This window comes from Diaphorina citri, unplaced genomic scaffold (assembly GCF_000475195.1).
Source record: "Diaphorina citri unplaced genomic scaffold, Diaci psyllid genome assembly version 1.1 scaffold1039, whole genome shotgun sequence".
NCBI classification, from domain to species: Eukaryota; Metazoa; Arthropoda; class Insecta; order Hemiptera; family Psyllidae; genus Diaphorina; species Diaphorina citri.
Window position 1 is genome coordinate 101,843 of NW_007378469.1, and position 18,222 is coordinate 120,064.

The 18,222-nt window shown below is 33.6% G+C and overlaps 2 protein-coding genes across 3 annotated transcripts in view; both read right to left on the minus strand.

Annotated features, from left to right (window-relative positions):
• Nucleotides 1-17,656, minus strand: part of LOC103513865 (acetylcholine receptor subunit alpha-type acr-16-like) — a 20,041-nt gene extending 2,385 nt beyond the window's left edge. The window contains exon 1 of one of the 2 annotated variants that reach the window (XM_017445978.2): nt 17,311-17,656. The gene's annotated coding sequence lies outside the window, so the exon portion shown is untranslated. Of the gene's footprint in view, nt 1-7,106; nt 7,188-17,310 lie in introns of those variants that run through there. The other variant, XM_026826966.1, reaches the window with a different exon arrangement.
• On the minus strand, nt 416-1,196 carry LOC113469351. The gene is made up of 2 exons (XM_026826965.1): nt 1,083-1,196; nt 416-919 (listed from the first exon to the last, which is right to left on the minus strand). The coding sequence occupies exons 1-2, from the start codon at nt 1,092-1,094 to the stop codon at nt 476-478; spliced, it is 456 nt and encodes a 151-aa protein (XP_026682766.1). The 5' UTR covers nt 1,095-1,196; the 3' UTR covers nt 416-475.
• Nucleotides 17,657-18,222: the final 566 nt, after the last annotated feature.

Here is an 18,222-nt window from a genome sequence, read left to right on the forward strand (position 1 = left end):
AAGAAGAAGAAGAAGAAGAAGAAGAAGAAGAAGAAGAAGAAGATGTCGTGTCCCTTCTCGACTCTCCGATTTAGAACATACTACGGGAGTAACCAAACTTTACTGAGTTTGCCATCAAGAAGAGGGGGTTAATTCTTGGTTTACTTTGGTTAGAATAACCTCCTATGCGTTTACAATTTTACATTTCTTTTTCCCCTTTAAAGGAAAAATTGGCGTGTTGGAAATAAATTTAATGTATTTTCCAGACACGATTGGAAAACAAGGAAATTAAAAATGGAAGAAACTTTAAAGCTTTACCAGGACAAGAACCAAAATCTCGATATCTTTTTCCGGGAGTAAAATGCCTTTTCTAAAACGCCAATTTTTTTCACGTTTATTTTTCACTGAATGATTACAATATTATTTTATTTTTATTTATTTATTTATTTGATTACACGCTAAGCATCACGGCCATGTGTGGAGAAAAAAAAAAGTGTTACAAGTTTTTCAGGTAATTGTTTCTCTTAAGAAACTGGAGGGCTTCATTTATGGATTCTTCGTTGTCTTTCAGGATGTCTGAGATGCTAGCCGAGGAGAAGCTGGGGGGTCTGAAGCGCATATTTCTACAATAGAGTAGGATGTGCTCTATTGTCGTTGGTTCTTGGCACTTGTCACATAAAGGTCGATCTTCCCTTCTGAAGAGGTGAGAGTGGGTTATCTTGGAGTGGCCCACTCTCATCCTCATCAGGCAAACCTCATCCAAGCGGGATTTTCTATTCGATGTTTTCCATGGGTATACCGAGTTCTTAATTTTTCTCAATTTGTTTTCATTTGGACTAATATTAACCCATTTGGTATTCCATTCTTCCAGGTATTTTTTCTTAATAATGGTCTTGATTTCGTCAAGGAATAACTCGTGGTGGTTGACATCGATGTTTAGGGCTTGTTTTGCTTCCTCGTCAGCTACTTCATTGCGGGATATACCGAGTTCTTAATTTTTCTCAATTTGTTTTCATTTGGACTAATGTTAACCCATTTGGTATTCCATTCTTCCAGGTATTTTTTCTTAATGATGGTCTTGATTTCGTCAAGGAATAACTCGTGGTGGTTGACATCGATGTTTAGGGCTTGTTTTGCTTCCTCGTCAGCTACTTCATTGCCAGCTATGCCGACATGGCTGGGGCACCACAGGAACTCAACAGAAGACTCGATGGAAGAGAGCTCTTCTTGGACTCGTTTGACCAGGGGATTCTCATGGAACATGTTCATGATAGCTTGAAGACAACTTAAAATTAGAATTAAAAAACAAAAGTCTAAGCTTTAGACAAAGTTGAAACTTTTATACCCTGGAAACCTTTTCGCATGAAAAACTTAGCACAAAGAATTTATTGAACATTCTACCTGTACAGCCATTTTTCAAAGCAAAAACTCTTTTTGCAGACATTGAAAAAGGGGTTTTAAAAGAATTTCTCTTGCCCCTAAACTGGAGTGCATTTGGTTCCCTCTCGATTGTGAAAAAAACATTGAAAAATGAGAATTGGACAACCTTGATATTTATTAACATATGCGAAACCTTTAATAAATAGGTAACATATAACGGGTATACTCTTTTTGCAGACATTGAAAAAGGGGTTTTAAAAGAATGTCTCTTGCCCCTAAACTGGAGTGCATTTGGTTCCCTCTCGATTGTGAGAAAAACATTGAAAAATGAGAATTGGACAACCTTGATATTTATTAACATATGCGAAACCTTTAATAAATAGGTAACATATAACGGGTATCTTATCATAAAAATGATAGAAAGTAATAATCATAATAAAAAGCATAATTAAAGGTTTCGCAAAGTCAAACCAATAAAACATTTACGATACATTAATGGACACACATGAAATAAAATTTATAAAATGTTAGATAAGTACATAAATTTCATGTAATCCATGTACTTCTATAACCCATTAGCTAGATAACCAATAACTCTATTACAACATAAAATTGTAAATACCTAGATTAAAATAATAATCTAAAACCATAATGGAGAGAGATCAAATGCGGAGACTGGATAGGGAAAACAAGGGATCAGAGATTTAGGAAAAGAGAGAAAATAAATGAAATTAGAGAGGGAGAGAGGGAAAGGTGTTTAGGGAAGTGATACAGATAAAATAAAAGAGAGAGAGAGTATGTTATAAATATGTGTATGATAATGAATAGCACAAGAGGGGAGTATTATCTTTTTGGGAGAGTTGAAATGGGAAAGAGAGGAAAATTAGGGAGCGATAAGTAGTATTAAAAAGATTAGAGAGGGAGAGAGGGAAAGGTGTTTAGGGAAGTGATACAGATAAAATAAAAGAGAGAGAGAGAGTATGTTATAAATATGTGTATGATAAGGAATAGCACAAGAGGGGAGTATTATCTTTTTGGGAGAGTTGAAATGGGAAAGAGAGGAAAATTAGGGAGCGATAAGTAGTATTAAAAAAGCAGGGAGAGAAAACGAGACAGGAATGGGGGAGTATGGGTGTGTGGGAGAAAAGTGGATGAATACGAGCAAAGAGATGATAGAGTGAACAGTTATAGTTAAGAAGAGATGAAGGGAGAGGAAGGAAGGAGAGAGCAACTGAAAATCATTTGCACAAGAAAAGTGGAAAGGTACAATTCAAGTTTCTTCCTTTCACGATATTGAAAATAAACCAAGTACTTGCTTTATGGTTCATGAAGTCCTTGAAACAAATAGGTACCGAAGTTATTGTTTGATATTAGTATGTTAGTTAGGACGTTAGGTAAGAAATATTTGACCGCGTTAACTAGATAGGTATTTTCTCTCGTCCATTTTCCGAGGTAAAGCAGTTCTTCCAAGGAACTTTATAGGAAACTATAAGCATGCCTGTAGGCTTTCATTTGTCTAGATTCGAATAGGTGGGTGCTACCTATACGTATATGTACACAAAAAATATTTGGCAAATAGAAAAGCATGGACTTTTGCCAAAAAAGAAGACACATTTTCCCTCAACAGTTTTCCTCTTAGTTTCAAAATCCCTTATTCTATTTTGTGAACAAAAACATTAGTTTTTTTTTGTATAGTGGAAGAATTTTTTTATGAATTTTTAATTTAAGGAGAAATATGAATAAGAAGCACAGTGTAAAAAGTAAGCAAGACAGTTTGCTTTATTTCTTTCCCTCCTCCTGTTCTTCTTTTCGCTCTTCAATTTGATGTTCATCCAGCTTTATTTTATCTTTCCATCAGGATTTTGCTATTGTTTTTATTAAGTTACGCACGTCTGGAAGGGAGGGAAAGAGAGAGAGAGAAATTTGTCTTTAAAGTGTATATCTATGCAGTAGCTATAGGTGTATTGAAAGCATAAGATTTAGCAGAGAATCGAGAGAAGACCTTGGAATAAGATTTTAATTTTTTACAAACTTTGGGTTGGGGGAACAGGGGCTATATTTCCAGTTTTAGGTTAAGAGTGAGTGAGTTGTATGAAATGAATTAGCTACGCTTTTCAGTGGACAATTATTCGAGTAATAACAACAAGAACAATCAAGGCAAAACAACCTTTTACATTCATATTTTTAAGAAAGGAAATAATAATGATAATTTATTGACACTTCAGGCAGTTTATTAAAACGCAACGCAGTCAAAAATATGAAAAAAAAAAAACAACATAAATTAAGAACCTATCTACAACATTATCGATGAACTTGTAAAAAATAATAAAGGGTGTTAATTAAAAAGAAGCCAATCAAGAGACAAGCAAAATAAAATTTGCATTACAAATACAAATAAACACATACTTCAGTAGAACAACAAGATTGGTCCGCACAATGTTTTAGTTGTAATAGGTTAACAAATAAAACAACTGAAAGATACAATGGAAATGCATTCTTCATGAAACAGAAATATTAAATTTGATAGTCAATTTTTCGAGTAAAAGATGATGAGGTCTTGACAAAGAGTAAAATGGTAAACATTGCTGAGGTAATAAATTGGCCCTTTGATTTGTAATTTCTTGTTATTTTTAATGTACCTACATTGAATTACATATCAAATTATAACCAATGAATGGTAAAAAAAACAGATTTTTTTTTTTTTTTTTTTTTTTTTTTAAGGAACAAATTGAGACGATTGGCTTAGGTTAACAAATAAAATAACTGAAAGATACAATGGAAATGCATTCTCCATGAAACAGATATATTAAATTTGATAATCAATTTTTTCGAGTAAAAGATGATGAGGTGTTGACAAAGATTAAAATGGTAGACATTGGCCCTTTGTTTTGTAATTTCTTGTTATTTTTAATGTACATTGAATTACATATCAAATTATAACCAATGAATGGTAAAAAACAGATTTTTTTTTTTTTTTTTTTTTTAATTAATTGGCTTAATCTTAATTTCAAAGTGCAGCCCTGGGCTTATACCTGCTAGTCCTGCTACTCATAGCTCATTTTCCTCAGCTATTCGGCTCATCATCTTTTGGAAAAGTTGTATGTGTATTGTAAAATATTTGCATAACATTTTATTTAAACATACCTAGTTTTGTGAAATACCTACTCGTACATAGCAGGTATTGTACGAAAAGTGAATGAAAAATATCAATACGAGTGTGTATTCTGTTTTGGAATTCATCCAAGTACTTCTCAGTGTAAGTAGCAGGTATTGTACGAAAAGTGAATGAAAAATATCAATACGAGTGTGTATTCTGTTTTGGAATTCATCCAAGTACTTCTCAGTGTAACCTGGGCTTATACCGGCTAGTCCTGCTACTCATAGATCATTTTCCTCAGCTATTGGGCTCATCATCTTTTGGAAAAGTTGTATGTGTATTGTAAAATATTTGCATAACATTTTATTTAAGTTTTGTGAAATACCTACTCGTACATAGCAGGTATTGTACGAAAAGTGAATGAAAAATATCAATAGGAGTGTGTATTCTGTTTTGGAATTCATCCAAGTACTTCTCAGTGTAAAGCTCTCAAATGATATTGATATTTTTGTTCTCTAAACATAACAAATTTTTACTTTTCATTGTGGCGTTGTATGGTGAAATTTCCAATCAGCTTAAAAAACAAGATTAAAAAGTTTTCATGTTCAGGCTTTTAATTTTGTAAACGTAGTTCACAAAAATGGGGGAAATACATGTATACTATGTATCCCAAGTACATCTACACTGATTTTGTCTAGGCTTTTAATTTTGTAAACGTAGTTCACAAAAATGGGGGAAATACATGTATACTATGTATCCCAAGTACATCTACACTGATTTTGTCACATACTTTAGTAAAGTCTATGTCTCAGTCAGGTTACATTTATGTCAAAAGCAACGTTTTAACACATATTATGTAGGTAAAGACATTGTTGAGATAAGATTCTACTCACACTTTATTTTCGAACTCCAAAAAGCGAGAGAAGAAGAAAATACTAGTACATAGGTACATATATACTAATAAAATACTAGTACATGTACATAGGTAATTATGTATTTCATGAGAGCATTCTGAATTCTGTATCATTAATTTGTGTGATGAGGATTTTGGGTGAATTTTAGATTGCATAACATACTCACTAATTAGATTTTCAATTTATCTAATTAGTACACTCCCCACTTACTACCATAGGTACATATATACTAAAATACTAGTACATGTACATAGGTAATTATGTATTTCATGAGAGCATTCTGAATTCTGTATCATTAATTTGTGTGCTGAGGATTTTGGGTGAATTTTAGATTGCATAACATACTCACTAATTAGATTTTCAATTTATCTAATTAGTACACTCCCCACTTACTACCCCGTCACACAATTTGGTGGGTATTTTCATTATTGGTGTTGAGGTAGGTGGAATTCAAATGCGTCTTCCTTTCCGCAATGAACGCAGAAAATCCGAAAAGATGACCCTCTGCCCTCATACAAATGAAAATGGTAGATCCTTTAATAATAGTCTTCGTGTATTGGACAAACCATTCTCTGAGACCGTCATTCTTTGCTGTTGTCTTTTTCGGGCTTCGGTCCTACATTTCGGAGAGGGGTCATATCTCTGTTAGGTACATATAAGTTTTCATAAAACAATTTTTTCCATGTGGAAAAAAAAAAAAAAAAAAAAAAAAAAAAAAAAAAAAAAAAAAAAAAAGGGATAAGAGCAGCCTAGGATGCGTTTTATTTTTGTCGGAACTCATCAGCTAGAGTCTAGACAAATGTGGTGGCTCATCATCATATTGCTCAATCAGTAGATTGGTTGGTAGCTCTCCATGATGTTCTGTCTTAAGTTTTCCTCTTCATCTCCCCGTTGACTTGCATTCAGAGTATTTCACCACTTGACTGATGTAGCTTATTAAGCTTGATGTGGTGGCTATTAATCCGAAAGTTCGGGAAGTTGTATTGAAAATTGAAACTTCCGGAAATTTTGGGAAAGTGAAAACTTGTACGAGATGTTGTGGGCGCTAAAGGTAGGTACATACCTAGTATTTCAGAATCATAAGGTACTTTAAACATGCATAGTAACTCATTAATTTGATTTTTTAATGTATTATAAACTTCTCGAGGACTACTCTTCCACTTAATCTGCGACATTTTTTTTCGCATTTCCTCGATAAGGGAAGAGAAAAATGCTCCAGGAATTTCGCATTGTACTAAATAAATTTGACATAAAAAAAAAAAAAAAAACGTGGTAACAGAAGAGAATCTCATATCAAAATGCTCATGCAACGTCGCAAATTGCCAGACGTATGTGACGTAAAGAACTATGAATATTGAATACGTTGTGACTTCTACCAGAATGTGTGAAAAGGTCAGAGTAGATGTGGAGTGGAAGTCCGATGAAAATGCGAGCAACATTGCAACATCAAGGATGTAAAAAGAGAAACTAATGCACAACAGTGAGATTGAACATTTCACCAACACATTCCAAATATCGTGTTTAAAAGTTCGTGCAGTTTTGGTATTATTTAGTAAAAAGACTAAAATTAAGTAGTGTAAATCTTAAAATTAACGATTTCAGAACCAGTCAAGATACTTGGAAGCAAGAGAAGAAAATTCGCTGACAGAATAAAGAGAAGAAGGGTGTGAAAGTAATAAGATCAAACTAAAAGTAATAAGGACGTCATTTAACTAAAACTTAATATTATTACTTACCTTTTATGCATCTGTATTTCAAGTTTAAACGGTTTAAGCTTTAATTTAGTTTTCGTGGAATATTAGATATAACTATGCATTCATAATAATTATAGATAATAAATTAGGCTGGTACCTATAAACTAAAACATAATTATGTACTTATAGCTATATGTATGAAATAATTATGATCATTATTATCTAATTTTAATACATAAAAAGTTCCTACCTATGTACATTATGTATGCAATATTTATTTAATCGACAAAAAGTTATGGTTAGAGAGCAAAGTTGTAACATAAAAAGTTCCTACCTATGTACATTATGTATGCAATATTTATTTAATCGACAAAAAGTTATGGTTAGAGAGCAAAGTTGTATTGATTTTTTATACCGGCGATATTGAATTAGATATTTATTATTTTATTGTACACAAATATATACTTATATTTATTATTTATTGATTCTATTCTCCTGAAGAAATGTGAACAGCACTGATGCCATATTGCCCCTTTTATGTAATAGCAATGCATAAAATATGTTGAAAGAAATGTTCAAGGTACCAGGGTTTTTCCATCCCAGGTACGTAGGTATCTATGTAATCGTATTATTAGCCACAATTCATGTAAGGGTATTGCATGATACTCTGAACCATTCTACACCAAAAAGTTTCCGAGGGAAATATTGTAACAGAAACTATTTAGAGGGAAAGACGTGTAATCGTATTATTAGCCACAATTCATGCAAGGGTATTGCATGATACTCTGAACCATTCTACACCAAAAAGTTTCCGAGGGAAATATTGTAACAAACTATTTACACGGGGAAAGACGCGTAATCGTATTATTGGCCACAATTCATGTAAGGGTATTGCATGATACTCTGAACCATTCTACACCAAAAAGTTTTCGAGGGAAATATTGTAACAGAAACTATTTAGACGGGGAAAGACGTGTTCGGGCTTTAGTCAAGAAAACAACACAAAAACATGGAGAAAACTGTGGGAAAAGTATAACATCTATGTTTAATAGATTTTCCAATCCCTCCGAGACATACATGTATCTGTTTTTTACTTTGGGTGAACCCGAAATCCCCCAGAGTGTTAAACTCCCTACTGATGAAAAAAGGAGTGCACACAATGAAGAATACTCCTCTGTTGTTGGATTGATTAAAAAAATTCCATTAAGATAATTCAAAAGTACCCAAAGGAAGAAAATTTCAATTAAAAGAAATACATTCAACTTCAAACCCTTTGCAAGGAAAAGTAAATAAATCAAAAGTCAATTAAAAGAAAAAAATATCCAATATTTCTTCAAAGGGATTATTGATTTGGAAATGGTAGTAGGTAGGTACAAAGGTTCAAAGGTACATCCTGTGTGGGTTTAATCTACTTTATATCTAGCTACGCTTCTACAGCACTCATTAACAAACAGCTTCGTTTTACATTTTACAATGGTCAAACCTAAGATTTTTTTTCCTTAGGTATAAAATTGAAATAATATAGACGAGGTAGCCTAGGTAGGTGGGTTGTATAGAAAATGTGGAAAATTCTCGTCCCTTTTGAAATTCCTTTCCTAGGATGTTTCGTACATATCAATAGATCAGAAGAGTTCACATTCCAAAACCTTTGCATTCAGGGTAAGGTTAAAAGCGTTAAATAGTTCGTTTTTCGAAATCCCCTGGCTTACTCAGGTAGGTACTAAATCATGAAAGTTTCGTCAAAGCAATATACGCAGCCATGTTTGTTAGACGAGGTAGAAATCCCCTGGCTTACTCAGGTAGGTACTAAATCATGAAAGTTTCGTCAAAGCAATATACGCAGCCATGTTTGTTAGACGAGGTAGCCTAGGTAGGTGGGTTGTATAGAAAATGTGGAAAATTCTCGTCCCTTTTGAAATTCCTTTCCTAGGATATTTCGTACATATCAATAGATCAGAAGAGTTCACATTCCAAAATCTTTGCATTCAGGGTAAGGTTAAAAGCGTTAAATAGTTCGTTTTTCGGAAATAATGAAAGCAAGACCTCTAATCTTTGACGTAGGAGTACATCAGCTCTCTCCGCCTGGTTCTAGCTATATACATAAGTATAGCTGGAAGCATGCTCAACAATAGAAACGTATAACGAGACCAGTCAATAAAGGCCCCACCTTTTTACCGCATTAAACCATGATGTAAAATAGTGAGTCCGTTTTTTAGGAAGCAAGACCTTTAATCTTTGACGTAGGAGTACATCAGCTCTCTCCGCCTGGTTTTAGCTACATACATAAGTATAGCTGGAAGCATGCTCAACGATAGAAACGTATAACGAGACCAGTCAATAAAGGCCCCACCTTTTTACCGCATTAAACCATGATGTAAAATAGTGAGTCCGTTTTTTAGCATACATAAGTATAGCTGGAAGCATGCTCAACAATGGAAACGTATAACGAGACCAGTCAATAAAGGCCCCACCGCATTAAACCATGATGTAAAATAGTGAGTCCGTTTTTTAGAATCCAAATTATAATTTAGTTCAACTCACCTTTAGAGAGAGCTAACAAAACCGTAGTGTAAACCACCCATACGACAAAGAAGAAGTTGTAATGCGTGTCTGACATGAATATACAGACCTCCATAAAAACGACTTAAACGACATCATTCAAACGACAATGCCATAACGCGTCCCATTTCTTTGCAACGAAAAGAATCCAGATCGGAGTCTGGGGGCGAAATGTTTTGAATGTATAAACTCCGAAGTAAATGACCCGCTAATAATGGGCCCATCGTGGTGATATTTTCACTGACAAAACCGTAGTGTAAACCACCCATACGACAAAGACGAAGTTGTAATGCGTGTCTGGCATGAATATACAGACCTCCATAAAAACGACTTAAACGACATCATTCAAACGACAATGCCATAACGGGTCCCATTTCTTTGGAACGAAAAAAATCCGTACCGGAGTCTGGGGGCGAAATGTTTTGAATGTATAAACTCCGAAGTAAATGACCCGCTAATAATGGGCCCATCGTGGTGATATTTTCACTACATTTTGAAAACTATCTAGGTGAGTCTCAATGAAAAACGAGCTGGTGGGAAGGAATGACATAGTGGAAAATAAAATAGAAACTGTCAGATTTTTATTAAGTTACGCACGTCTGGAAGGGAGGGAAAAAGAGAAAGAGAGAGAGAGAGAGGAGGGAGAAATTTGTCTTTAAAGTGTATATCTATACAGTAGCTATAGGTGTATTGAAAGCAGAAGATTTAGCAGAGAATCGAGAGAAGACCTTGGAATAAGATTTTAATTTTTTACAAACTTTGGGTTGGGGGAACAGGGGCTATATTTCCAGTTTTAGGTTAAGAGTGAGTGAGTTGTATGAAATGAATTAACAACAAGAACAATCAAGGCAAAAACAACCTTTACATGCATGTTTTACATACATATTTTTAAGAAAGGAAATAATAATGATAATTTATTGACACTTCAGGCAGTTTATTAAAACGCAACGCAGTCAAAAATATGAAGAAAAAAAAACAACATAAATTAAGAACCTACCTACAACAATATCGATGAACTTGTAAAAAATAATAAAAGGTGTTAACTAAAAAGAAGCCAATCAAGAGACAAGCAAAATAAAATTTGCATTACAAATACAAATAAACAAATACTTCAGTAGAACAACAAGATTGGTTCGCACAATGTTTTAGTTGTAATAGGTTAACAAATAAAATAACTGAAAGATACAATGGAAATGCATTCTTCATGAAACAGAAATATTAAATTTGATAATCAATTTTTCGAGTAAAAGATGATGAGGTGTTGACAAAGAGTAAAATGGTAGACATTGCTGAGGTAATAAATTGGCCCTTTGTTTTGTAATTTCTTGTTATTTTTAATGTACATTGAATTGCATATCAAATTATAACCAATGAATGGTAAGAAAAAGATTTTTTTTTTTAAGAACTAATTGAGACGATTGGCTTAATCTTAATTTCAAAGTGCAGCCCTGGGCTTACTAGTCCTGCTACTCATAGATCATTTTCCTCAGCTATTCGGCTCATCATCTTTTGGAAAAGTTGTATGTGTATTGTAAAATATTTGCATAACATTTTATTTAAGTTTTGTGAAATACCTACTCGTACATAGCAGGTATTGTACGAAAAGTGAATGAAAAATATCAATAGGAGTGTGTATTCTGTTTTGGAATTCATCCAAGTACTTCTCAGTGTAAAGCTCTCAAATGATATTGATATTTTTGTTCTCTAAACATAACAAATTTTTACTTTTCATTCCACCTGTGATTTTACTTTCTATTTTTTCAATGCGAATAAAATAATCACAGAACGTGAAAAAATCTAATAAAAGAATTTGTAGGACGTGTGAGAATTGTAACAACTTTTTTTTTCTAATGGTTGAAAAACTAATTTATTTTAATCCCAATATGCTGGCTGTTCCTAATATAGGACATCCTTCTAGTGTATAGGGTTGCCCGTCACACAATTTGGTGGGTATTTTCATTATTGGTGTTGAGGTAGGTGGAGTCTTCCTTTCCGCAATGAACGCAGAAAATCCGAAATGATGACCCTCATACAAATGAAAATGGTAGATCCTTTAATAATAGTCTTCGTGTATTGGACAAACCATTCTCTGAGACCGTCATTCTTTGCTGTATTCGTGCAGTTTTGGTATCATTTAGTAAGAAGACTAAAATTAAGTAGTGTAAATCTTAAAATTAACGATTTCAGAACCAGTCAAGATACTTGGAAGCAAGAGAAGAAAATTCGCTGAAGCTGATAAAGACAAAAAATTACTATTAAAAAATACCCGATTCCTGAAGGAATTTAGCTAAAGCTGTACATACAGGATTAGGTTAGAGATAGCGTTTATGAGGAACTTGGAGTCTACAATATCATATAATATTCACATGTTGCACGTATTTTACAGTCACATGAGAATAAAACAATATTTTTACTGTTTTTATTTTAATCATTCATTTCATAAAATAACATCAGATTTCAGAGTTTTTGTTTAGAATTCATTTTATTTTGTTATTGTTTTTGAAAATTGATTATTTTATACATCATGGTTACATGATTTTTAGAAAACTACTTTTGGGATACTGTTTGTAAACTTTCACGCACGAATTTGAGAGGATTGTACATTCAAAATAAAGGCTGATAAAGACAAAAAATTACTACTAAAAAATACCCGATTCCTGAAGGAATTTAGCTAAAGCTGTACATACAGGATAAGGTTAGAGATAGCGTTTATGAGGAACTTGGAGTCTACAATATCATATAATATTCACATGTTGCACGTATTTTACAGTCACATGAGAATGCTAGGGTTGTTTGGGCATAGTCTCAGAGAATACTTAGGGGCATGTGACTGCAGCATGAGATAGTAGACTATGTAGACCCCAGCCAAAGCTTACATAAGATTCAAAATCGTGCTTGAAAAGTTTACAAAGAAATTTATTTATTTACATAGAATAAGTTTGGTATTGTACCAATTTACAGCATGTAGATAAAGCCGCGGGGTATTTTTGAGGTATTAAAAGTAGGAAGGCACGAAAGAGGGAAAGAGATCGTTGAGTAAAGACAGTCATAAGTCATAAGACTCATAAGTGAACGATGCAACAAAGCAAAAGAAACAGAGCTCAGTAAATATGAGAAGATAAAAGAAAACATACAAAATATAGTGGGAGAGAGGGAGATTGAGAGGAGGGGGAAGATAATATCAAGACATCACTATACATGGTCCTTTTTATGGTCCTTTTAGTTTAATAGTTTTCTAAATGTAGTTATCAAAGTAAGTCCGGAGTTCAAACCCCAATGGAGCAGTTGCAAATGGGTAAAAATTATTAATAAATTGTCGATTCCTACGTAAAAAGTTGTGAAAAATCCAAATATGAGATCAAAACTCCGAAAAAATAACTGTAAAAGGTTGAAAATTCAATTTTCATTTTCCGTCCTAATGAAAGAATTCAAAGATGTGTGACGTCAGACTTCAGGCAGTTGCCTCGCTAGGTAGGGCCAGTATGCAAGCACGCTGGCGGAGGAGCAGAAAGAAATGCCTATGAGATAGTAGACTAGCATGAGATAGTAGACCCCAACCAAAGTTTACATAAGATTCAAAATCGTGCTTGAAAAGTTTACAAAGAAATTTATTTATTTACATAGAATAAGTTTGGTATTGTACCAATTTACATGTAGACCTCAACCAAAGTTTACATAAGATTCAAAATCGTGCTTGAAAAGTTTACAAAGAAATTTATTTTATTTACATAGAATAAGTTTGGTATTGTACCAATTTACAAATTTTATTTTAATATACATGATTAGATTTTATAAGTCAGATCATTTTGAAAACTATCTAGGTGAGTCTCAATGAAAAACGAGCTGGTGGGAAAGAATGACATAGTGGAAAATAAAATAGAAACTGTCAGCAACAGATAGCTAGTAAAATGAAGACAGAGGAAGAGATGAAGTATACCGTATGATAGAGTATGTCAGGAAAGTGTGGCAGATAGTGCTATTAAAGAAGAAAAACTCACAAGATATAGACAATTTTATTCCTATTTTATTGTGACAATTTTGCAATACAATTATTACAGGCGCGTTTGCCTTAATATTTTCACTCCATGTCCCACACAAGCTTTCCACACAGCAGCAACAATATCCCAAATGTCCCGGCCTTGATTTACGACCTCTGCATTCTCGCCTTTGATTTCCAAAACGTCTTCAACTTGTTTTTTGTTTACAAAATATCTTCTTTGAGCTTGCTGCTTGGTTTCGTTTGTATTCTTGTTACAAAGCACATAGTGGTGAGACTATCTATACATATACATGCATGTAGATAAAGCCGCGGGGTATTTTTGAGGTATTAAAAGTAGGAAGGCACGAAAGAGGGAAAGAGATCGATGAGTAAAGACAGTCATAAGACTCATAAGTGAACGATGCAACAAAGCAAAAGAAACAGAGCTCAGTAAATATGAGAAGATGTTCTTATAATATAAGATAAAAGGAAACAAATACAAAATACAGTGGGAGAGGGGGAGATTGAGAGGAGGGGGAAGATAATATCAAGACATCACTAATATATTTATGGTCCTTTTAGTTTTCTAAATGTAGTTATCAAAGTAAGCCCGGAGTTCAAACCCCAATGGAGCAGTTGCAAATGGGTAAAAATTATTAATAAATTGTCGATTCCTATGTGAAAAGTTGTGAAAAATCCAAATAAGTGATCAAAACTCCGAAAAAAAATAACTGTAAAAGGTCTAAAATTCAATTTTCATTTTCCGTTCTAATGAAAGAATTCAAAGAAGTGTGACGTCAGACTTCATGCAAGTACGCTGGCGGAGGAGCAGAAAGAAATGCGCAGAAACGTATGCGCACAAACACATTAATGTGCTGCCTGCGAGGGAGCTTTACTCGGATGCTCGGATCATTTGATGTGACGTCATCGTGTACGCGAGCGTATGTCGTGACGTCAGAGTTCACGATTTACCGGTATTTTTTTAATCGATTTTTCTCAAACTCACAAGATATAGACAATTTTATTCCTATTTTATTGTGACAATTTTGCAATACAATTATTACAGGCGCGTTTGCCTTAAACTCTAAATAAGTGAAAGGTAAATATGTACTATGTACCTATGTATAATATGGAGCTAATTTTGAAAACTATCGTGTGTCTATGAACCAATCAAAAATGTGGCCATTTTGGGACCTCTTGTATCCGATTGCCAAATGAAAGTATCATAAAAAGAATAATCTTATTTCCGTCCTGGTATACCCACAATAAAATTTCGTTTCTCAAGACAGCTCAGCAAACGAAGGAGCAGGGTAGATTTCTCATCCACTTGGCATAAAATTAATAATATATAATTTATTTCGAAGGAGCTCCACACGTCTTTATGAAGACAAAATCTCATTTTCTAAGCTTGTGTCTACCCGAAGTCAAAATGATTATTATTAATCTTCTCTTTGGAAGAGTTTACAGGGGTGTCAACAGTGAGGGTAGGAATTTCCCAGGCAAGGAATAGACTTCACTCTTTCCCCTCAGTGAGATATTCGTCCCTGATTCATTTAACCAGTTTCTTAAACTTTTTCTCGGGATCTAGAAGTCGTAGAATAAAAAGAAAAATTCCATTGTTCCTCATTTTTCCTGCTCTTTGACTTTGAAACATCATCTAAGTAAGCGCAACTGTTCTATCATGGCAATTCCTTCGTTGGGTATTTTCCCACGTAGGTAGCGTCCTTCCTTTATTACATACATTGCTGGGTATTTTCCCCACGTTACTTTTGTTCATAACATTGTTGGGTATTCCAGACAGAGTAAGTTATTCAAGTGGTAGAATGTCTTCGAGTATATTATGCAGAAACTACCTTTCTTACATCTATCTTTTGTGTGTTCAGAATTTTTGTGTCTCTTTTATCCAGCTACGCTTTTCAGTGGACAATTAATCGAGGAATAACAGCAAGAACAATCAAGGCAAAAACAACCTTTACATGTATGTTTTACATACATATTTTTAAGAAAGGAAATAATAATGATAATTTATTGACACTTCAGGCAGTTTATTAAAACGCAACGCAGTCAATTGGTAGAATGTCTTCGAGTATATTATGCAGAAACTACCTTTCTTACATCTATCTTTTGTGTGTTCAGAATTTTTGTGTCTCTTTTATCGCTTGGTGTACGGATTTTATGGCCTTTTATTTTAATTTATTCGTTCCTTTATTTTCTCAGTACTTTCTTCATTTTCAACACGAATGTTTTTACTTCCCTTTTTAGGTATTTTCATATGTACAGATCTTACGTTTGTATTTAAGTTTATGGTGTTTTGTATGTATTTAGGGCAAGTATGATTTTTGTGTCTGCACCAGCATTTGTACTGCTACTCGCACTAATTTATTGCTATTTATTTTCTCAGTACTTTCTTCATTTTCAACACGAAGGTTTTTACTTCCCTTTTTAGGTATCTTCATATGTACAGATCTTACGTTTGTATTTACGTTTATGGTGTTTTGTATGTATTTAGGGCAAGTATGATTTTTGTGTCTGCACCAGCATTTGTACTGCTACTCGCACTAATTTATTGCTGTTCATCAGGTTTACCAGGATGTCCTGTTATGCTCTCATGTCTGTGATCTTCCACAATCTACGATGGGTGATGTACATTTTGAATAAGCTGTTTTCCTTGTTTGGTTCGTACTTTTAAATATTTCCAATACTCAATTGAATCAATATTTTGTTGCATATTATCAGCTTTCATTACCTGTTTATGTTGGCTTCAGTTACACGTTTTTTTCACCTGTGATTTTACTTTCTATTTTTTCAATGCGAACAAAATAATAACAGAACGTGAAAAAATCTAATAAAAGAATTTGTAGGACGTGTGAGAATTGTAACAACTTTTTTTTCTGATGCTTGAAAAACTAATTTATTTTAATCCCAATATGCTGGCTGTTCCTAATATAGGACATCCTTCTAGTGTAGGGTTGCCCGTCATACAATTTGGTGGGTATTTTCATTATTGGTGTTGAGGTAGGTGGAATTCAAATGCGTCTTCCTTTCCGCAATGAACGCAGAAAATCCGAAAAGATGACCCTCTGCCCTCATACAAATGAAAATGGTAGATCCTTTAATAATAGTCTTCGTGTATTGGACAAACCATTCTCTGAGACCGTCATTCTTTGCTGTTGTCTTTTTCGGGCTTCGGTCCTACATTTCGGAGAGGGGTCATATCTCTGTTAGGTATAAGTTTTCATAAAACAATTTTTTTCCATGTAAAAAAAAAAAAAAAAAAAAAAAAAAAAAAAAAAAAAAAAAAAAAACGAAAAACATAAAGGGATTAGGCTGGGCGTAATGTATTGTCCCCAACGGGGTAGGGCTGTGTTTTGTTTAGCTCTGAGATACCTGAACCTCTGGGCTGTATGAGTATGAATCTATTTTGTTTTGTAAATCCACATAGAATGAAGGAACAAATATTTTCTGATGGGGTTTTCCCTTGTCCTTTCTTCCATACTCTTTCTAAGAAAAACACAAGATCAGCTTTACTGGCATGAGTATTATCCTGGGGACTTCCTCCATTCTTTCCTTTGTATCCTATACGAATGTGTACTGTAGGAACAATAAATCTCGAAAAACAAAAACAAAACGGATCAAATCATTCATGATCAAAAACAAATAAGAAAAACGAACAGTGATGGCAACAAGCAAAATGAAATGGAAATGTACCTAGCAGTGGAATCGCGTCAGATACTTGGGGCAGAGTTTCAGCTACCAAGTTGAGGAAAACAGTCAATGACAACAGAATGGTCACCCCTGAAACATAGTGGTGACAATGGGGATGCCTTTAACAGAACCTTCTTTGTTGCCATCAATGCCAAGAAAATGAACTTCTTCACGAGGCAAATCAGTTTGTTTTCTCCCAGTATACCTACTTTTGAAGGCGGGTGTGGTGTGAGTGAATGTTTCATTTTAAAATTTAAACTTCCTATTTTGCTCTTATGTGACTGTAGAAAGGATGGCAACTCTTCTGATAAAAAAAAATCTATCTATGCATACCTACATAATTGTTATATCAAAGAACTTGACCAAAGTATCCAAAAGTAATGTTTTAGGGATATATTTTAACTACATTTACATAAGAGCAAAAGAGGAATTAATTTATCATACATCAACCGTGTTGTAATGTCTTCATCCTGAATAAGATTCAATAGACTCGATTGTGTGTCAAGATGATTTTATTTTAAATCTATCTATGCATACCTACATAATTGTTATATCAAAGAACTTGACCAAAGTATCCAAAAGTAATGTTTTAGGGATATATTTTAACTACATTTACATAAGAGCAAAAGAGGAATTAATTTATCATACATCAACCGTGTTGTAAGTTGTAATGTCTTCATCCTGAATAAGATTCAATAGACTCGATTGTGTGTCAAGATGATTTTATTTTAAATGTTTGTTTTCTTATTATACAAATTGTTGTAACTCGTTCTACACTAACCTGTATGAGGAGATTAAAAGTTACGTGAGATGTGTAGTTAAAACGATAATACTATTACATTGTTTTTTAATTGGTTTATATTTAATTTTTTAGTCGTGACAAAATTAGCAATTTCGATTGATTTAAATGACAGT